This window comes from Euleptes europaea, chromosome 6 (assembly GCF_029931775.1).
Source record: "Euleptes europaea isolate rEulEur1 chromosome 6, rEulEur1.hap1, whole genome shotgun sequence".
Taxonomy (NCBI): domain Eukaryota; kingdom Metazoa; phylum Chordata; class Lepidosauria; order Squamata; family Sphaerodactylidae; genus Euleptes; species Euleptes europaea.
The window spans coordinates 98,108,595-98,131,272 of record NC_079317.1 but is presented as its reverse complement, the minus strand read 5'-3'; the positions used below and the strand labels follow the sequence as shown (position 1 = coordinate 98,131,272).

Sequence of the window (22,678 nt, the reverse complement as noted above, 5' to 3'; positions counted from 1 at the left end):
AGTGCACCGGCTCGGGCCCCGGAGCAATGCCCAATGTGCATTGAGTGCACCGGCTCGAGCCCCGGAGTAATGCCCAGTGTGCATTGAGTGCACCGGCTCGAGCCCCGGAGCAATGCCCAGTGTGCATTCAGTGCACCGGCTCGAGCCCCGGAGCAATGCCCAGTGTGCATTCAGTGCACCGGCTGGAGCCCCGGAGCAATGCCCAGTGTGCCCTGTGCAACGCCTCGGCTTGGGCCCCGGTTGACCGCCGGGTCAGCCTGCAGCAACCCCATCCAGCAGGGCTGCTCCTCGCTGCAGACCGGGGGGGGGGCGGCAGCCCCGCTCCCTTCGGCCGCCTCCCCCCGCCCCGGTCACCTCGTGCCTCTCTCCCGGGCGCAGGAGCGTGCGCGCGCGCTGGGCGACCTCTCCAGGCATTGCAGGGGTGCCCGGCGCTCCTGCAGGCAGGCGGGGGGGGAGGTGGGCTCGCTCCGCATCTCCAAGCCGCGCGGAGAGGAGGAGGAGGAGGAGGAGGAGCGGCGGGCAGGGCGCGCGGGGGTGACTCAGGCCGGCGCTCCTGCTCCCCGGGCGGAGCTCGGCGCCAAGGCTCCCTCCTCCGGCCGCCGGGGCCCGGAGCGCGCGGCCGTTGAGGAGCCCCAGCCCAGCCCCGCCGAGGAGCTCGCGGGTCGCTCGGGCTGCGCCAAACTCCCCGCGAGGTACGTGGCCGCGCACAGAAGCGGTGGGCGGCGAGGTCCGGGAGGGAGGGACGGAGGGAGGGCAGCGCTACGGCGGCGGCAGGCTCTCCTCCCGGACGAGCTGCCGCTTTTAGGGGGCTGGGCAGTTTCGTTTTATTTATTTTTTGCATCTTTTTGCAACATTGCATTGCATCTTTTTGCAACATTGCCTCTTTTTGCAACATTGCATTGCATCTTTTTGCAACATTGCATTGCATCTTTTTGCAACATTGCATTGCATCTTTTTGCAACATTGCATCTTTTTGCAACATTGCATCTTTTTGCAACATTGCATTGCATCTTTTTGCAACATTGCATCGCATCTTTTTGCAACATTGCATTATTCTTTTTGCGACGTTGCCTTGATTTGTTTGCGTTGGCGGAGCCCCTCGGCGTCCCGCTTCGATCCCTGGCAAAGACGCCCTCTCCCGCCCCCCGGGGCCAGGCTGCGTGCGGACTTCTCCCTGGCGGCCCGCGGGTCCGCACGGCGTGGTCCCGAGGCCGGGCTTCGCCGCTCTCTAAAGGCACGCTCCCCCCCCCCGCCTAAATTCTCATCGCTCCACAATCTGCCCCCGTGCAGAGTTTGGAAAAGTCAGATGGGGGAGAAATGCGCATCTGGAGAGAGCGGCGGATCCAAGGCGAAACCTCCCGTGCGTAAATGGCCAGAGTATGTGAATTTAATCGACCCCAAAGAAACATAGGCCATTGATGCATGGAAGGTTTCGCCTTGCATTTGCAACTCTCTAGATGCGCCTCTCCCCCCATACGAATTCTCCAAACTCAACCATAAACCCCCATGCAGAGTTTGGAGCATTCAGACGGGGGAAATGCGCATCTGGAGAGCATCTGGAGAGCGGCCGTGGGGAAAAGGTGCCTCTAGGGAGCGGCAAAGCCTCCCGTGCGTTTGCACCCAAAGTTGGCGCCTCGGTTGGTGGGGTGCTGGCTGGCGAAGCGGCTGCCATGGGGGGGGGCGCCTTCCCCGCCATTGCCCTGGCAAGCCCGGCTTGCCTCTCTCTCCCTAGGGGCCCCGAGCCCACAGGCACCGGTTCCCCATCCAGATTCTCCAAAATCAGCAATAAGCCCCCATGCAGTTTTTGGAGAATCTGGATGGAGCGGCGAATCCGAGGCAAAACCTCCCCTGCCTCGATGGCCATCGCTGCGTGGTTTCTGAGCGTGGCAGGGAGGCGCATCGAAGGGCAAAGCGAGCCCCACTGGAAACCGTGCAACGATGGCCATCAAGGCATGGGAGGTTTTGCCTCGGATTCGCCGCTCCATCCAGATTCTCCAAAAACTGCATGGGGGCTTATTGCTGAGTTTGGAGAATTTGGATGGGGAAACTGTGCATCTCGAGAGCCAGCGTGGCGCAGTGGTTAAGAGGTGATTTGGAGCGGTGGAGTCTGAGCTGGAGAACCGGGTTTGCTTCCCCACTCCTACACATGAGCGGCGGAGGCTAATCTGGTGACTCGGGTTTGATTCTCCGCTCCTACACACGAAGCCGGCTGGGTGACCTTGGGCCAGTCGCGCGCTCTCAGCCTCACCCACCTCACAGGTTAGTCTTTAAGGTGCTACTGGACTCTTGCTCTTTTCTACTACTTTTCTACTGCTGCAGACAGACCAACACGGCTACCCACTGTGAACCACCTCGCAGGGTGTCTGTTGTGGGGAGGGGAAGGGAAAGGCGATTGTAAGCCGATTTGAGTCTCCCTTAAGTGGCAGAGAAGGTCGGCATCTAAAAACCAACTCTTCTTCTGTGTGTGTAAAGTGCTGTCAAGTCGCAGCCGACTTATGGCGACCCCTTTTGGGGGTTTTCGTGGCAAGAGACCAACAGAGGTGGTTTGCCAGTGCCTTCCTCTGCACAGCAACCCTGGTCTTCCTTGGCGGTCTCCCATCCAAATACTAACCAGGGCTGACCCTGCTTAGCTTCGGAGATCTGATGAGATCAGGCTAGCCTGGGCCATCCAGGTCAGGCTTCTTCTTCTAGAGAGTGGCAAATCCAAGGCAAAGCCTCCCACGCATAAATGGCCAAATAAGCCCCCATGCAGTGTGTTGAGAATTCAAATGGGGAAAATGTGCATCTGGAGAGCAGCAAATCCAAGGCAAACCCTCCCGTGCATAAACCACAGGACTAAAAGAACGGCTGGCTTCTTCTCTCCAGCTCACAAGCTTCTCAGGAAGTTTTCTCCTTCCGGCGTGGGGCCGGGGCTACCATTAGGCGAACTAGGCGGTCGCCTAGGGCGCAGACCTCAGAGGGGCACGGCTTTAAACATTAGTTTCTTGGAAAAAATGCAACTGACCATTTATATATTTTTATTTTAAGATAAGTACCGCAACAGTGCTATGGAATATAGTTAATTATAACGCCTTATAAAAAGTGTTGTGCTTTTAATTATTTTTCTACAAGACATCTGTTTTTGAAAATTGGTTAGCAATGGGAGTGGGGGCACAAGTAGTTAGCCTTGTCTAGGGCGCAAAAATGACTGGCGCCGGCCCTGCCCCTGCCCTAGCCAAGACAACAGAAGCCGGGGCACGGATTTGACGATTGGCCTCATTTCTTTCTGTTCATAGCAGGGCAAGATCTTTTTTTGTGGGGGGGGGAGGGTGAGAAGGAGGCGGTACTGGTGGCAGATAAATGCCAGGTGAGGAGGGCTGCACCCGCCGCCTGCTGCACCCGCCGAAACAAAAGCAGCTGGCTACTGGAGTGCCTTGAGAAGGGGGCGGGGCGGGAGGCATTTGGCGCCCTGTACCTGCTATTACCACTGTCATTTCGTGCTGATTCCCTCTTCCCTTGCTGTCCTTCCCCTGTATAGCTATCTGGAGTGCTTCAGTTCCATTTCTCCCCTTCTGGAGGAAACCGCCGGCCCTGGGAGAATAGGATGCCTAATATTGCATGAATAATGAATTGCCTTGGGCAGGGAATACATTTCTCGCGTGTAAATCAAGACTCTCGATTAGTGGCAGTTTCAGAGAAGCTGTTAAGCAGCAAAAGGATGGTCTTCATTGGAAAAGCACATTCTCTTTGCACAAAATCCATAGGAAGAACAAATCACAAATTTGGATTGCCGTTAATTAATCTGCCTTTTGCAATTAAGGCCCCTTTATTTGTATTTTAGACAAGCGTTCTATCGATCCTTAATGGGGGTTTTTTCTTGATCGGCATCACTCAGGCTGGGCTGCATATGCAGGCTTCCCCCATTTCATCTCCACAACAGTGCTGCGAGGTAGGTTAGCACGAGAAGTAGTGACTAGCCCAGAACTTCACCCAGAATTTCTGTCTGGACTCCTCCCAGTTCAAGCCCCAGACTCTGCCCTGTACCACGCTTACTTTATAATGTGAAACACAATTTAAATAAAATTAAAACTGCAAAAGTGACTTTGTGCCATCTCACTTTCCTCCAAAGATGTCCCCTAGCACATAAAATTCTTATCGTTCAGCATACCCTAAACTGGGTGGTAGTACTCTTGACCTTTCTGTGACAAATCTCCCTATATAAACCCAAAACATAAGCACCTAAGTGATTCAGCGCCTGGCATCTTCTTGATTGAAAAAAACTCCCAAAAGATGGTTGCCCATAAAATTTGCTGCTAGTCAACTTTGTGAAACAGCTATGTAAGTGACTTTTCCACATGAACAGCCTGAAAGGAGAAAAAGGGAAGAACTTTCTTCCAAAATATTGTCGAAGGCTTTCACGGTCAGAGTTCATTGGTTCTTGTAGGTTATCCGGGCAGTGTGACCGTGGTCTTCGTATTTTCTTTCCTGACGTTTCGCCACAGCTGCTGATGAAACGTCAGGAAAGAAAATACCAAGACCACGGTCACACTGCCCGGATAACCTACAAGAACCAACTTTCTTCCCGTTTACCAGCAGTTGTCCTCTGAGAGAAAGGGAAACCTTACAGTACAGTCCTAAGCAGAGCCATATTCCTTCTTATGCCCATTGAAGTCAGTGGTCTTAGAAGGGTATGATTCTTCTTAGGATTGCACAAAATTACTTTAGGGAAGCCCATCTCCCATGACTCAAGAGGCTGTGGTGACTTGCTTGCCTCCCTACATTTCACTCCATTTATGCCAGGTTGTATTGGTTAAAAATGGTACCTCTTTAATATTGCAGTTGCTTCCAGTCCTGGATAGGTTTGAACCAATAATTTGGTATCAGCATACAGGTTCACCACAGCTCAGCTTAAGTGTTTGCTACCTGCTGTTGCACTGAAGGCAGTGAACAGTACAAATTTGCCTTTGCTTGGGGTTACTCAAGTCCACGTTACTAGAGGTTCAGCTAGCTTGTATACCACAGGTCAGGAAAGGTAGTAATAAGTCCAAGAGGTCACCACCATGGCGAACAGGTAAGGTGAATGAAGCAGTTAGAGAGAAAAAGGCTTCCTTCAGAGACTGGAAGGATTGCCCAAACGAGGATACAAAAGCAAACACCAACTTGCACAAAGGAAATGCAAGCAGATAATTATGCAAAAAACGATTTTGAGGGGCATATTGCTAAACACATCAAAACAACCAATAAGAAATTCTTTAAGTATATTAGGAATAGGAAACCAGCTAGGGAAGCGGTTGGACCATTGGATGACAGTGGTAGTAAAGGAACACTAAGGGAGGATAGTGATTGCTGAGAAACTAATTGAATTCTCATCTGTCTTCACTGTTGAAGATACAGGGCAGATTCCTTCTCCTGAAGAGAGGGGAGAATTTTGGATAGGGGAGAATGAGGAACTGGGTCTAATAGTGGTAACAAGGCAGGAAGTCCTAGAACGTCTAGACAAACTGCAAACTTAACAAGTCACAGGGACCAGACGGTATTCATCCTAGAGTTCTTCAAGAACTCAAATGGGAAATTGCTGACCTCCTAACAAAGATATGTAATATGTCCCTTCGATCAGCCTCTGTATCAGAGGACTGGAGAATGGCCAATGTAACACCCATTTATAAAAAAAGTTCCAGGGGGGACCCAGGAAATTACAGGCCAGTTAGCTTAACGTCTGTTCCATGTAAATTGATGGAAAGCATTATTAAAGATAGAATCGTCAAGCATATAGAAGGGCAAGGCCTGCTGGGCAAAACCCACCATGTCTTCTGTAATGGTAGGTCCTGTCTCTCTAACCTCTTAGAGTTATTGATAGTGTCAAGCCTGTGGAAATTGTGTATTTGGATTTCCAAAAAGCTTTTGACAAAGTCCCCCACCAAAGACTGCTAAACAAACTTCATAGTCATGGGATAAGAGGACAAGTGCTCTTATGGATTGACAGCTGGCTGAAAAATAGGAAACAGAGAGTAGGAATCAATGGTCAGTTCTCACAATGGAGGGATGTGAGCTATGGGGTCCCTCAGGGATCTGTGTTGGGACTGGTGCTTTTCAACCTGTTCATCAATGACCTGGAGTTGGGGGTGAACAGCGAAGTAGCCAAGTTTGCAGATGACACCAAATTATTACGGGTGGTTAAAACAAAATCGGACTGTGAAGAGCTCCAAAAGGATCTCTACAAACTGGAAGAATGGGCATTAAAATGACATTCAATGTGAGCAAGTGTAAAGTGATGCATATTGGGGCAAAAAATCCCAACTTCACATATACACTGATGGGATCTGCGCTGACAGTGACAGACCTAGAAAGGGATCTTGGGATGGTAGTGGATAGCTCAGTGAAAATGTCAACCCAGTGTGCGGCTGCTGTAAAAAAGGCAAATTCCATGCTGGCCATAATTAGACGAGGAATTGAGAATAAAACTGCTGATATCATACTGTCCTTGTACAAATCTATGGTGAGACCACACTTGGAATACTGTGTACAGTTCTGGTCACCACACCTAAAAAAGGATATTACAGAGCTTGAGAAGGTGCAGAAAAGAGCAACCAAAATGATCAGGGGACTAAAGCAACTGCCTTATGAGGAGCGGTTAAAATGCTTAGGGCTGTTTAGCTTGGAAAGAAGGCGGCTGAGGGGAGACATGAGAAAGGTCTATAAAATTATGCATGGTTTGGAGAGAGTGGACAGGGAGAGGTTTTTCTCCCTCTCCCATAATACTAGTACGCGGGGTCATCTACGAGTTACACTGGTCATTGTTTTATCCTGACATTTATCATAGAGAAATGGACGCAAGACAGCAATACTGAACAAAAGGATGGTGTGGGGCACTGTTGCAGACTTCAGCTCTGTTCCTTTCCATCTACCCAGCTTTGTTCCAGAAAGTCTTTGTTTGGGTATGTTTTCCCCCCTCTTCATCAGTTTCCAAATATTTATTATTTCTCTTCTGCCAATGGATTGATTTCTTTACCTTTATTTAGATTTTCCCGTCACCACTCTCCAGCCTATAGCAGCTCATAAAGAAAACTAATAAGAATCTGTCTCCAACCACCTTTGTCTTCATTAGATTTTTATCAGCCGCTACAGACGCTACCAGTGCTTAATTGAAACTACTGGTGACACAAATTTTCAGAATTAAATAATGTTTCTTTAGGATATGAATGCGGAATTTCAACAAACATCCTACTATCTCTGCAGAGGGGCCCAGAGGTAACATGAAGTTTGGAATAATGCACTGGGGGGAAATCCTTTTTAGGGGAAATAATACTGTGTTACATCTATCTGTAGCTCTCTTATACTGAGTGAGACCGTTGGTCATCTAGCTCATTTCTGCCTGCTTTTACTGATAGTGGGTTTCCCAAGATTGTAGAGGTCTTTCACATTCCTTGTATCCCTTTAGGTTCTTTTTGCCTGCAAACCATGTGAGCTGAGCTGTGCTCAGTCACCATGTAGGACAATGTTGATGTAAATTAAATAAGTGTAAATAGATCTATTAAAGTACGTGAAGCTATGCTGGGATTCTTCAGCTGAGGCTTTGTCCTAATTTTTAGCATAACACAGAAAACCATTGTTTGTTTCTGGTAGTTTTAAATAAAAAACTCATTGGAATGCATATCAAAAAGTAGGGCCTGGAAGGTAAATTTTAATTCAGGAGAAATAATTTAGTTGAAAGAAAATACTGAAATTTCTTCAAGGTCTTCCTTTGAGGAAAATCCAATCTATTATTTATATCATACAACTTGTACAGTGCTCTATAGGGTAACATATGCAAAAGAGAAATCATTGCATGAAAGAGGGAAGAGCAAGGGTACAAAGGAAGGATATCAGTAAAGTTTAATGCCTCGAACTTCAGTTTGGGATGATAATAAGGGTTAGACTAAAGGGTTAGGCTTCATGGAAAGACCAACACCTAATGATAGGTTGTTGATGTGGGTCTTTCCAGGCTTTCTGTTCACACAGCAGCCCCTTGTGGCCTGCCCCCAAGTTGATTCATGAGTTACAGGAGCCTTATGGATAAAATCCCATGTACATAAAAGCTGCAGGAATGAGTGGTACTGGCTGAAATTGTCTGACCTCTCTCTTCTGCAAGCACAGCCTCTGGAAGCTGCAGGAAGCATGTAAATGGGAAAGATCTGTAGGATCCAACCCCATTTCAGTAACTTAGTGGATGAGATCAAGTTACGTTATTCTGTCTCTTTCTTCTTCTGCTATGGATAGCTTAAGTCCAGTAGTATCATTATTTAATAACAAGGACAGCTTTGGGAACTGATTGTCATATTGTATTGACACATCATAAAATAATTTGAACAAAACCTGGCTTCAACATCATGGAAAAGAGAGATTATTTTTATGCTACTCTAGAATTAGATGATGATGAGGACCCCTGTTCTAGAAATATTTAAATGTACAAATCCCAAATAAATGTGTATGAGAGTGATGCTCAAGCAACCATTTCTGAGAAGTTTAGATATGTGGGAAATGTCTTCTTTCGTCATATTTGGATTCACCAAGAACTACCTCCTGAAGCAGAGAATCATGAATCTAATTGTAGATGAGCTTTTCTTCAAAGAATTGGATTTCTGTTAAATGAAACACAGACTCTTACATCTTAGCTACTATGTCTTATTGTGTAGGTTCTTCATTCTTCTTCTCATCTTTGGTTTTTCCCTCCTTTCCTATTCCCAATAATGGTTACTGGGCCCCCTTCTAGTGTTGTTCGTTTATGTGTTTTAATTGAATTATTTTATAATAGTAAATTTATTCTAATTGTTCAAATGTTTTAGGTTTTTTATGTTCATCACCTTGTGGACCCTAATCAAGTGGAAAGGTAGCATAAAAATGTTTTAAATAAATAAAATTAGCGGTAGGGTACATTAAGGATCAGTCACTCCCTAAGTAGGAAATTGAAAGAAATGGCTTCAAATCAGAAAGGTCTTAAATTGCTGCTTCTGGACCTAAACCCCAGTGCCAGTAGTCCAGTCCCCCAAAGTATGTAGTAAGAGGTCCTGGAAGACCTGCCCACTCAAAAGCCTCCCAAGTTTTTAAAAGCTCAGTTTGACTCCATCATCTACTGGAGCTATCCAAGGTACTGCAGCTTGCCTTCTGCCAAGTCTGACTCCTGGCCACTCTTGCCCATGGTAATTCCACCCTTTACGGGTCCTGCATGAACTTCACTATGTCCTGTGAGCACCCAGCCAAGACTGAACAGCGCCCAACTATCAGCTGGCAAAAGTGATACATATGTGTGCATTTGGGAACTGACTTGTACATGACAGTATAGCTATGATAAACAGAGTTGGTTTTGATGAAAATAGTATGGTTAAACATTCCTTGAGGCTGGCATTATTTTCTGTGGTTTCTTTCCTGTTTATTTCTCCCAGCATTTCTGTGATTTACAGTGCGATCCTAAACACAGTTACACCTTTCCAAATCTATTAAAAGTTGGTGGGCTTAGAAGGGTGTAACTGTGCTGAGGGTTACTTTGTTACTGTCTCTATGCAAAAGTTACTATGCCTGCCTGGTGGTATTGTGGTGGAATTGGATTTTTACTCCAGTGTGATAAGAGATTTCATTTTATCCCTTCTGGATTTTCCACTTGAGGTTGCTGGTACTGATGTCTTTACATGTAACTTTCTGTTGTTCCTGTTCCTATTTTAAGGGCATCTATGGGATATTGTTGCATTTCTTAGACAGGAACATCTTGTTGTCTATTTTACTCACTGTCTTGCTTAATATTTTATGATGCAATGGCATGAGTGATATGCAGAGAACCTACGCTCCAGTTGCTGACCACACCCTGCAGAAGAAGTATAAAAGCATGTTTTGTAGAGAATCAGAAGTAACAATCCAGTTGGGTTTTTCATACGTGTTCATATTCATGAGAGCCAGCATGGTGTAGTGGTTAAGAGCTGTGGACTCCAATCTGGTGAACCGGGTTGGTTTCCCCACTTCTCCGCATAAAGCCTGCTGGGTGACTTTGGGCTTGTCACGGTTCACTCTGAACTCTCTCAGCCCCAGTTACCTCACAAGGTGTCTGTTGTGGGGAGAGGAAGGGATTGTGATTGTAAGACAGTTTGATTCTCCTTAAAGGTAGAGAAAATGGGCAAATAAAAACCAACTCTTCTTCTTATGATAAATAAACTCTCATTCATTGTATTGAATGTGTTTTGAAAACAGAGATGGGGAAAGGACGAGCTAGGGAAGTGTTAGAAGCAGGGCGGATTTGATTTAGTTCATGATTTAAATCACAGATTTCTACATAAAGATTCATTCTTGCTGGTATAATCTTAATATTTACAACAAGATGAAGATTTCATTTTGAGAATAATAACTTTTCAGATTAGTTTTACAGTTATATCAAAAATACTGATTTGGTTATACTATTAGAAAAACATAGATAGTTCACCTTGCAATACTTTCAAAATTATCTCCAGTTTCATTTGGGCCACCAGGCCTTGCATTTCTTTGCTGCAGTGTTTGCATTTTGCACGCATGCCTACCTCACCCATAGGTAGAGGAACATCATTAAAATATTCCCAAACGGAGTCTCTTTTACTGCCTGCTGCCATTACAGATTTTATCCTCCAGGGAGAGAATAATATGATGAACCTCAGGCTATACATACAAAGATCCCAAGACTTGAGGAGAATGCTGCTCAAAAGGTTTCCCCATCATTTTTACTGCTTGCCTCTCCCTCCTCATACTGCTTGCAACTTAGCATTTAAGAGGTAAGGGGTTGAGTCTGTGTACGTAGATTTCCAAAGGAACAACTGGATTAAGGTCTTTTTCTCAACTCTAAGTTTATTTTATAGCTTTTTTACTGTGAAGAAACATGTTATCTCTGCAGACACAAATTCACAGTTTGGAGGACTGCAGAACCAAGCATCTGTGATAATATATTCTAGATGGAAAAATTGTCCAAAATCATTTTACAGAAACATCTGGAAGAGCATGACTTGTGAATGGATTAATGGAATGGATTAATGGAATTCATTAAAAAAAATTAAACATTGCACAAATATACAGTCTCATGCTACATAATTGAAAATGAATCCTTATTCCGTGATGAATAATCTTTGGACTATAATGTATCCTAAACAGAAAACTACCTTTAGATAGATTTTTTCCTCAAAAAGCATATTTTTAAAAAATCCAATTTAAATTTTAAAAATCTGATTATTTTATTTTTTTAATCATTGATTTTTATCCACCTTGGTTAAAAGTGTTTCTAGTGACCCCTGTCTTTGCCAAAGCAGAGTATGCACATGTGCTCTTCAGGAATATCCCTGGCAATGGAAGGTGGCAAGTGATGGCTGGCTCTGTGTGGGGATGGGGAGGCTGTAGCGTTGGCCAAGGGCAGCAAGTGCTCAACCAACACAGGAGGTGCAGAGCCCTCCCCCAAAAGATCACTTCAGCCTCCTTTCCCCTCCTCCCCCCCCAGTTTTAAAATTGGGGTCCATTGCAGTATGCCCTTTGTCCTGCTGTCTCTGCCCTTCAGTCTGTTCTCTAAAAAAAAAATCTTAAGGGTGGTGGAAGGACGAATCCTCTGTTCCCTTTTCACGTATTTGGAATTGAGCTGTGTGTCGGTTGCCACATCCTGGGAGCATGCACCCGTCCCTCAAATCCTGGTGAAGGATGTCTGTGCGCTCTCCCTGGGGTAGTCCTGGGGGAGGGTTTTCCCCTACAATTCATCTCACTGTGATTTTTACAGGGTCCCTACTGCCTACAATTACGTATTGCAGTGAAAGAATTCCTAGCTAAACACAGCAGCGTTCTAAACAGCCGAATGTTGCTCCAGCAGCTTTGCAAAGGAAGGTAGGGGAGGTTAAAAGCAGAGTTAATATTCCTGAAAACACAGCAGAATTTAGAGCACGTCACTTATGTGCAGCGGGAGACACTCCTGCAGGCCACAGCAACAATAAACATTTTTTGTTGTAGATATCTATTTGCTGGTTCTGGCATCATCCGCCTACTTTGCAGTGACCTCTGAATAAAGCCAACTTTATATTTAATGACTAGGATGTCTATTACCCAAAGCAACCGTTTGTGCGCAGAAAATGAGGCAAGTGATGGGGAAATAATAAGAGCACGTACACAAGCAAGACTGTAGTAGAATTTGAATCAGCTGGGGAAAGGAGCCCCATCTAAGGAGGAGTCAAAATCAGGTTTCCGATGGTTGTGAAGAGGTTGCTTGGCTGGGAATTGTATCGGAAGAGCTGTGACGCACTAAAAGTGTGCCCCCTTACTACTATATATTTTTCATTCCAGACGTTCAGAGTGCAGTTTATTAAAACCACCAGCAAAAAACAAATCCTAAAAATGCGGCGTATTCAGAAAATGTTCCCTCCCATTAGTACAGATTATGTTACCCTATTCCCCAAAGGCTATTCACTGGGGAGATTTGCTGTCACGAACATAGTAGCCTCACAGAAGCTTCTCTGAAGTTCCGCCCAGTGTGTGGGCTGCAAATGTCTAGTTGCTGCATTGAAAATCTCCCAGTCTAAACTGAATATTTTGGCAGCACACCCTCCCCTCTGCTTTCCTGCATGATAGACACCGCCTCTTCATTCTCATGATGTGGAGCAGGTTGCTGATGTGTACTGAATCTGAGTTGTAGAATTTGCTTGTCAACTCTTTGTAATCTCTCTGGCTGGTTCAGTGCTTTCCATTTCACTTGGTAACAGGATCCTGGTGTGTAATGTCGTTTGAACTTATGAAAACATTGTTTTGGGGATGAGATCTGCGGTGACAAAAATATACGCATTTATGATTTCTAAATGTAGATGTGTTCACTTTTTGCACCTAATATTTCAAAAAGTTATGGGAAAAGACATATCCCTATCTGCTCCTCAAGTGTCTTGACTTCCTTGCCTGTGATTCCCATGGTTAATGTAAAACCAGTGTACTTTATTTGTCTATAATGCAAAGTTTACAAATGAAGCAGCCTTCTTCAAGATGATGCCATTGTATCTTGACTTCTAGAATTTAACTGTTTCTCTTTAATTTTTCTAATGCTGTTTGGTTTCTGTCAGTCCCCATGAAAATCTCAGGAGGTTTCTGTAGGATCAGCTCCAAGGAAGCAAGTTTGCTTCATGCCACTAAGGCATAAACAAAGACCTGGCCAAGAAAAAATGTAAACACATGCTGTGCAATATTCATTCGTGTTCTCCATTCATGCATCCTGAAGGGTTTAAGCTCATGGAATGCCAGTGATTTTAGGCAGTCTTTACAACAGCTCGATGAAGATGTCAACCCAGTGTAAAAAAGGCAAATTTCATGCTGGCCATAATTAGACGAGGAATTGAGAATAAAACTGCTGATATCCTACTGCCATTGTACAAATCTATGGTGAGACCACACTTGGAATACTGTGTACAGTTCTGGTCACCACACCTAAAAAAGGATATTACAGAGCTTGAGAAGGTGCAGAAAAGAGCAACCAAAATGATCAGGGGACTAAAGCAACTGCCCTATGAGGAGTTGTTTAGCTTGGAAAGAAGGCGGCTGAAGGGAGACATGATAGAGGTCTATAAAATTATGCATGGTTTGGAGAGAATGGACAGGGAGAAGCTTTTCTCCCTCTCCTATAATACTAGAACGTGGGGTCATCTGCTGAAGCTGGAGGGTGAGAGATTCAAAACAGATAAAAGGAAGTATTTTTTCACACAACGCATAGTTAAATTGTGGAATTCCCTGCCCCAAAATGTTGTGATGGCTTCCAAGTTGGAAGGCTTTAAGAGGGGAGTGGACAGGTTTATGGAGGAAAGGGGTATTCGTGGCTACTAATTAAAATGGATACTAGTCATGATGCATCCCTATTCTCTCCAGGATCAGAGTAGCATGCCTATTATATTAGGTGCTGTGGAACACAGGCAGGATGGTGCTGCTGCAGTTGTCTTGTTTGGGGGCTTCCTAGAGGCACCTGGTTGACCACTATGTGAACAGACTGCTGGACTTGATGGGCCTTGGTCTGATCCAGCGGGGCTTTTCTTATGTTCTTATGTTCTAAAAGATAATGATTGAAGGTAGCCAGCCACCTTGGACCATTTAGAAAAAAGCACCCAAACAGTGATGTTTTACAACTGCTAACATATCACACCTGCTTTCCCACCATACCTGAAACATCTTGTCTCTCTACTGCATCAGTTTTGTGCTGAGCATCCAGGCTTAGGAAGAGTTCTGGAGCATTTGAAAACTAGCTCAGTACTGAATTTTTGATTTGTCTCGGAAAATAGGTATCACACTGTTGTTTTTGGAATACAGTAGAAGACAGTTGGATTCACTGGGTGAAGACCAACCAAAGTGTAGTGGTTTTAAGTCCCTAACTGGATTGTGCGCCTCCTATTTAAAATATTTCATTGAAGGATATTCCAAGGTTGTCTTGGGGAAAAAATTAAGAAACCTGAATTAACTGATTATACATCTTTGTGATTACTTAGGGCTGTGTACATCGATAAACCCAAACAAAAAATAAACCTGAAAAGGGCTTTTTCGGCTTTTTTCAGGTTTAATTTAACCCGAATATTAAAACTGGGAGTAAAGCCGAAGCCGGATAGCCAATTGCCGAATCAGCCAAATAGGTATTTGGCTGTTTTCAGCTTCGACTTTTCCAGGATTTTCCCTATGGGAATTTTTAAAATGCGCTCTGGGGAAGGCATTTTTGGAGGTAAGGTTTCCAAATTTTCAGGGTAGCTTCAAGGGACTCTCCTTGCATGAACCCTGAATTTTGGTGAAAATTGGGTCAGAGGGTCCAATTTTATGGGGTCCCAAAGGGCTCACCCCCCTCCTCCAAAGAAAAGCACGGTGAAGTTTACCATGCTTATCTATGGAGGAGAGGGTCGACCCCTTCGAGACCCCATAAAATTGGACCCCCTGACCCAAACTTTACCAAACTTTGTGGTTCATGCAAGGAGAATCCCTTATAGCTACGCTGCTTTTTTGGTGACTCTACCTCGAAAAATGCCCCCCCCCGGAGAATTTTAAAAGTACTTACTTTTCATAGTCTGTAATGGCTGCTTCCTCACCAAAGAATCGGGGGGAAACCCAATTTCCCATGAATGCTTGCAATGGGTCTGCGCAAAGCTGTAGCCATTGCAAGCATTCGTGGGAAACTGAGGTCTCCCAATCTTTTTTCTTTTTAAAAATGTTGGCAGACAGTAGCTCAGTAAGAAAGCAAGTATCCTCATCCTCATAGAATCGTAGAATCAGAGTTGGAAGGAACCACCAGGGTCATCTAGTCCAGCCCCCTGCACAGTGCAGGAAATTCACAACTACCTCACACACACACACACACACCGTACACCCGTGATCCCTACTCCATGCCCAGAAGATGACCAAGATGCCCTCCCTCTCATCATCTGCCTAAGGTCATAGAATCGGCATTGCTGACAGATGGCCATCTAGCCTTTGCTTAAAAACCTCCATGTTGCAGTTCTGATTTTGACCATTCCCTGGAACCTCCTTCCCCATAACAAGAGGTTTCACCGGTGTGGTGAGAATCAGCCTGAACTGCATTGGGGCTGCTTCACCCGGGGATATAACAGCAGAGAGTAAAAATAGATGTGTGCTTCCAAAGGAGTAAGAAACCAAAACAGGCAACCCCGTTTTGTTTAATTCATCTGAGTAACGGAACTGAATTGGAAAAGCGTCGTATGTTGTTTGTCCAAGCAGTGTGTTGTCCTGGAACTCGGCTCCCTCCTCCCCTCCCCTGCCTGCTCTCTGCTTACCTGGATGCTGCAGCAATTGGCAGCCGCCTGAGGCCACGGCACAGCAAGTGGAGAGGAGGGGGCTTTATCAGCTCCAGTGGGAATCAAAACACATGAATGAAATGACAACACATTTTATATGAAAAGAACGTTGCAAGTCTGCATGTGGAATGAAACGCCTCTGTGTTTGTGGGAATTGCTATTCATTCTTTATTGATGAACTCAGAATACAAGCATGCTGTCTTGGACGGTTGCGTGAGCTGGTCTTGTGTCCCTGCAGAACCTTGGTTTAGCACAGCGTTGTCCCAGCGTCACCCAATTTATTTTGCTTACGCCTTTTTGTCACTCTCTCTGTCTCCCTCTTTTAGACCATCGCTCTAGCCCAGGATAGCAGCCATGGACAACAACATTGCTGAACACCAACTCAGCGGTGAGTAATCTCTGACACTGATGAAATTGTTAGGACGTTATTTGTGGAGATTTTGACTGTATAAGGCCGTTTTATTTGCTCATGTACTCTTCCCCTGATCCTCATAGCTCCTCTGTGCTCTGGGTTGGTACGCATCCTAGTTAATTTCCTGCCCCTTTTGACTTAAAAGCCATCGTGGAATGTGTTCTTACTTCTGAGAAGACCGGCATCACTGATGTGAGCAGCTCTCAGGAAACGTTTTTCTTAAAAATATGCTGTCTGGGGACGACCGCTAAGACTTATTTTTTTAAAAGGCACATCCCGTTTAAGCAAGCAAGGATAGTAAGGGGCATAGAGCCATCCATTTCCTAGTAAAGGGCTATATTCTTCCAACTGCTTTCTAGAACTTTTCCAAATTGGTGTATCTGAGAAGTGAACAGAATGCAGTGTATGTACACTTACCTGCCTCTGGTTCTTTTGGAAAGGGTCACTGGAAGAAATCCTGAAGACTCCCTCCCCAGTGTACCAAGAAGTGTTTTTTTTTGTAATTTGTTCATTTAGTTCTGTCATTGCTGTCCTTTTGTGAGTCATTGAAGCCATCAAGTGTATATGTTTACTTCAGATACGTTTATCACTAGTGAGCAGGAGCATTTTCCTGCGCAGGTACAAAATTCATGTAGCATGAAGTTGAAATCTTGGTCATAAATCTGCGCTGAAAGGATGATTGCAGTGCAAAGACTAATAAAAAGAATGGCCTGGATAAATATGGAAGCACGCTGTGTGCAAAGTAGACTGTCAAAATATAAAAGATTATTTGTCAAATCCATCGAGAAAAGAAATATATAATGCATTCTAAAAGCCATGGAAATCCAAGGTGAAAGATGCAAAAACCGCTAATGTTGGCATTCACAGATCAATACTACTGTTGAACAGGGACTGAATAACATAAAATTATTTAACAAGAGTTTTTTTGTGTCAAAAGAAAATATACAATGATTATAAAAATAAAATGCCTACATTTTCCTTCATTTGAAGTCACTGCTGTAATTCCAATCAAAAATGCATTTTTTTAAAACATTTGCACAGAGATGCTACATTTCAATTCTGACAACTAAAAATGTGTTGGCAGTTCTGGCAGATTCATTTTGCTGCATTTTGAATGAAGAAATGTTCTGTTTCTATGGAATAAAAATTAAAAATAATTTGTCCTAGGAATTTCAACTTCTCTCTCGCGGTGGCATTACTCATTCATTCTAGAAAGAGACCATATAGAAGGCCATTCATTACGTAGTCCAGAAATGTTTCTATGAGGTTTAAATGTGCCTTACATGTGTGAGTATGCGGTAGATCTGGTTACATGCTTCTCTCATATGATTGTTTTCCTTCAGTCATAAAGAGCCCACCTGGATGGGAAATAGGCGTCTATATTACTGGTGCACTTGCTCTGCTGGGAATAGCTGGCGTAAACCTGTGGAAGCTTTGGAAATCTGGCAGCTACCCTGCCCCATCTCCATTTCCAAATTATGACTACAGATACCTGGAGCAAAAGTATGGGGCTACGTATTCTCAGATCAAGCAAAAGGTAAAGAGCGGTCAACTGTGAAGTTGTTAAGGAATCCATCAGTTACCACATCCATCCAGCCTTCCATCATCCCTGTGTTATGGTGTGACTAGACTTGTCTGTAGTTGGTCCAGCCCCCACCCCACAGGTTCTGTCATCCGTGATTTCATCTTGTTAATGAGATGGGATGTGGTTCTTGGTTTCTTGTCCTTGAGGTGCTAGGAGGCTTGTTCACGCCCTGCACTGGGGTCTGTTATCCGGGTTTCTAAAGGTCACAGCTCAGTTATTTTCCAACTTAAACTTTTCTCTTGTAGGCCTGAAGCCTGAACCAATGTTTGAAAGAACAAGGAACTGCATTAAGGAATTCATTTTCTTGACTCTTAAGTCGCCATCATCTGTGACAGTAACTACACTGCCATCACGTTAATGTGAAATAGTAAAGAGAAGGATAAGCATTACATTTGCCTGATATAAAATTCTGGTAATTCTGTTTTGGGCCATTTGTCCAGTCACTAAAGGCTATAAACTCATGTCAGGATAGGAATTTAAAGACATTTGCAGTATTAAATAGGACGTGCGAGGAGTAATTATTTATCCCTTGGTCTCCCTCCTCTTGCTTAGTCCGTGTTTTCCATTCCTACTCCTCTTACTCTGCTGGGGCTGTGGTTGCCTAGGCAGCGATCACATTTTCACAAGATTTTGGTCATTATAAAGGTTTTTGTATATTATTTTGTTTCCCTCTTTTTAAAACATTATTTTTTTCTGTACTCTCTGGATAATACACTTGTTTGCAAAATATTGCAAACCGTGTGGATTTTTTTATCCTCCCTGGGTCATACTTGGCTGTTAGATATATTGCAGCTAGGTCTGGAAAGTCCCTTAGAGAAGTACTTCATTGGAAGCTGGTGATAAAACCTCTGTTGACTTGAGTCAAGTACAGCTGTATATCTTCTCTGGGTATATTGTACATCTTCTGGGAATCAATACATGAGAATGTCAATGCATCCTCTTCGAAACAAGTTTGTATAAATCATGGGAATTACTGACCTCGGTGAAATTCACTGCGTATCAAAATCATAACAAAAATATTTGGAAATTAAATGAACTTTGAAGTCCTTTGGGTAGTGTACATAACAAATGAATCCCTGTTTAGTTGAATTTGATGTAAAAATTTAGGTGTATTTAATTATTATCTGGGTACCCAAGGTTGGGTGAAAGGGAAATATGTATAAGTCTATGTATTAATGCTGAAAATATAATTTATTAGAAGCGCTATATAAAAGTTAAAATTATTTAAAAGCATTAAACAAGCACAATGGCATTTCCTGAGGTTGATAACTATAACCACATACCAAACGCGTTTCGGCCTATGGGGCCTTCATCAGTGGTTAATTAAAACCCTTTGTAAACCTGCACACATTTACAGAAATACATTAATGAATACAAATACCAATACAAACAATTCAGACCCAACCAGGCATGTGTATATGTTGTAAATTCTATTCTCAATTACTCAAACATCTGGTATAATAGGTTCTTGTAATACTGGTTAGTATAAGTCTCTCAAATACTATGCGTGCAGGTATCAACCTAGTAAAGCAGTGTATTTAATTATTATTCCAATAGTGATTCTATTTAATATATATCTCCAGCTGTAGTAACAGATGAATGATTTAGTGTTTGCATGCCTGATTGGTCTTACTAAGTGTATTAATATTCTATATTTGATAAAAATAAATATGCTTCAGATTTCCTTAGAGCTTAATATACTTCTCAGCTTTCCCCTCACAATCTGGCTGTTTGCCTCATAAATAGGAATAACTGGCATGTTTTGATTCCTATAGCCCCTCTAGAGACAGACACAACACTGGCAGGAGAAGATGGGTTGGGGAACAGAATTGGATGCAGTTCTAAAGCCTTCAATCGGGCTATTAACACCGGCAAACACTGGAAAACTCGAGGCTGCATAAATTGAGTTATTGATTCTCAGTCAGAGCTAATATATTCCAATAGAGGATGAGGACTTTATGGCCTGAAGCCATGGTTATAGTCACCTTGTTAGAAACAGTCTAGATTACTCACATAAAAGACAGTCATGCTCATTATTGTTCATGATATAAAACCCGTGGAAGTCAACGGCAGACTTTAATTATGAAGTTGGAGGATCAAGCTTTTTAATTAATAAACATTAAGAAATGCATGATTAGTGGTATTGGCTCATCATTTAATCCAGAGTTAACAGAGTTGCATACAGGTTATTTTCAGTTCAAGGTGGTATTTTGGAGACACTTTCCTTGTTACTCACCTGAATCCTATTCATGCTTGTCCTCCCCACCCAATTCAATGTATGGTGTAAATTAAGAAATTATTCCCGGAAATATTTATTATTATTATTATTAAAGTTGTATCAAATTAAAATCTTGCTCCAATTGCTCTATGGTATCTAAGTCCTTTTACTTCCTGCCTAGCTTCTTTAGAAAAGGTATAGTCTAAATTCCTTCATGCTATTTTGCAGGTGCCCCCCTGTGTATCTAACGCCTTAATTTGACTGATTTGAGTTGGGTGTTACGCGAATCGAGGCTAGGGTTTTTTTCTATCAGTCTAACAATGGCTTAAGATAAATATAAATGGAAGCGGCCTTTTTCAGCTGTTAGTCCAAGAATCTTTCCAGCCCATGTGGGTACAGGCGGTTAGGAATACCTTAGGGAGAGTGGGTCTTTCTCCGAGTAGTCTCCTGAAGCTCGATTATGAACAGGCAAAAGACTTCATTAAATAGAGGATGCAGAGCGACAACATGTTCTCAACAAGTCACCATGTTTTAGGTCTCCTATGAAATTCAGGTATATCATGGTCCTGGCTCATTATCTCTCACAACTTGATGCCCATCAAACGAGAAGAGCTTTCGCTCTGGCCATATGTGAGGCTCTTCCCTCAGCTGTACTTGAAGGCAAATATAAAAAAACTTCCATACTTAGAGAGACTTTGCCCATGTACAGTGGGTGAGGTGGAGGCGATGGTGCATCTTTTTTTTATGTCCATACTACAGTGGATTGAGGACTAAGTTAGTTTCTCCTTTGCTAGCTAAACTCCCAGAATGCTCAGAGCAGGTATGGTTGGAAAAGCTATTAATTGATGATCTCATTATTTCAAAGCAAGTGGCCAAATTTTGTGCTTATATAGTCAAAGTTCGAAACAAGAAAAGGGTTGCTGGTAATGATAAAGAATCGTATTAACTACAGATCTATGCTTTATATTTTATACTGTTTTATATAGAATTTTACCTATATTGCTAGCAATTTTTGAAAATATAAGGTTTTAGGCTGTTAGATTTGTAGCTTAGAATCTGTGCCTTGATATTTTCTGGTCTATGCAATTAAATTATTATTATTATTATTATTATTATTATTATTATTATTATTATTATTATTATTATTATTATTATTATTATATTTAATAACTGAAATAAAATATCCAGATGGGGCAGCCATTAACGGAATTTTGTAGAACAAAGGACGGGAAAGAAATAAAGCAATTAAAGTGTGTGAAAGCCTGTGTAATTCATGAGGGGATCTTAGGGCTCTGAAGTAAGTAAATTACTTATTTCACTTAAAACTGTTCTTGGGTTAAATTTTATGATCATAAATTGTGTTTGTTTATGCAGACGCTACTGTTTGTATTGCTAATGCCAATAAAGGCTTTGTATTCATAAGAAATAAAGCAGATAGCTAAATTATAAAATAGGAAAGACATGAAGACCGCCTGAAATTGTTAAGCAGAGATGTATATTAATGGTCAAAACTGGAAATTATGTTTAAACAGTGCACGGGAGCAATTTCATTCTTGCGTCAGATGCATGAGTAGAACTGAACTCCTCTTTTTGTCAATATGATTATAATAAATAGTTTTAAAAAATTTCAGACTAAAGAGATTTTCATGAGGAGTTCTTTTACATCTCTCTGTAATGAGGGTTACCCAACGTTCAAATCAAAGCCCCCATGTGAAAATTCCCTTGTGTAGCAAGCATTGCTAGCAGCTTCTGGATAGCAGCCATAACGTGAGATCTACCTGTGAAACCTGCATTCAAATCCCCACTCAGCCACAAAGCACACTGGGTGATCTTGGGCCAGTCTTGCTCTCGGGCAGCCCATTCTGGGGGGGGGGTTTGATACGCGACAGCTGGGAGCTTAGTGGGGCTATGCCAGCAAAATAGCTAGCGTAGCAACACCGCAGCGCAAAGGGGCATTCCCAGGCCGAAAGGGGTTAGGAAGCTGCCTGAAGTTGGCTCTGCTGCCAGGAACACCCGGGCATGCCTCCGAAGATGCCAGCACAGGGAGATACACCAGGAAAACACCGGTGGGAGGCAGCTCCAGCACCCGTGCACTGCACTGCTGCCAGTGTCCAGGGGGACCGGTGTAGGTTGCCCAGCACCACAGCTGTGTCCGTTTGCATGGCACAAGCGGCATGGATGCCAGCGTAGGGGTCCCGCTGGTTCCTGTGCGGCTCTGCCCCCCCCCTTTCAGGATTGCACGGTTAGTCTAAAATACCTCACAGATTAGTCTTGACAGTGAAAGGTGGGGGGGACATATACTTTGCCCTGAGCTCCTTGGAGGGGCAGAATTAAATGGATAGGTAACATTTGTTGTCTTAAAGTATTCCCAATGTAGCAATACATCTTCATTATCACAATTTTTAATTCGGTTTTAATATCCTTCTGTTTTCCTTTCCAGTAGGAAAATACTTTTCCACAGTGTGAATAATTCCTTTGGGGGGCAGAGGAGGAAGCTGCTTTTTGAAGTTCAAAACATCTTTTTGAAAAATAAATCTCAAAAATGCCATTGCAGTTTTCAAAATATAATGGATCATTTATTTTTCAGCTTAAAAACTAAATTTTTATGTGAGACATAAAAGCATTTTTTCATGCACCTTGCTTTGAATATTTTCATTGTGCTGCTTATATAAGCTTCAGGCTGACATGCAGTATTTGTA

The 22,678-nt window shown here is 43.3% G+C and overlaps 1 protein-coding gene across 1 annotated transcript in view; it reads left to right on the top strand.

The window, feature by feature from the left end:
- Positions 1 to 16,088: 16,088 nt before the first annotated feature.
- SYT12 (synaptotagmin 12) overlaps positions 16,089 to 22,678 on the top strand; it is a 60,062-nt gene continuing 53,472 nt past the window's right edge. Inside the window, exons 1-2 of the mRNA XM_056851564.1 lie at positions 16,089 to 16,152; positions 17,520 to 17,713. Of these exons, the coding sequence (XP_056707542.1) occupies positions 16,119 to 16,152; positions 17,520 to 17,713 (228 nt within the window). The 5' untranslated portion in view covers positions 16,089 to 16,118. The remainder of the gene's footprint in view (positions 16,153 to 17,519; positions 17,714 to 22,678) is intronic.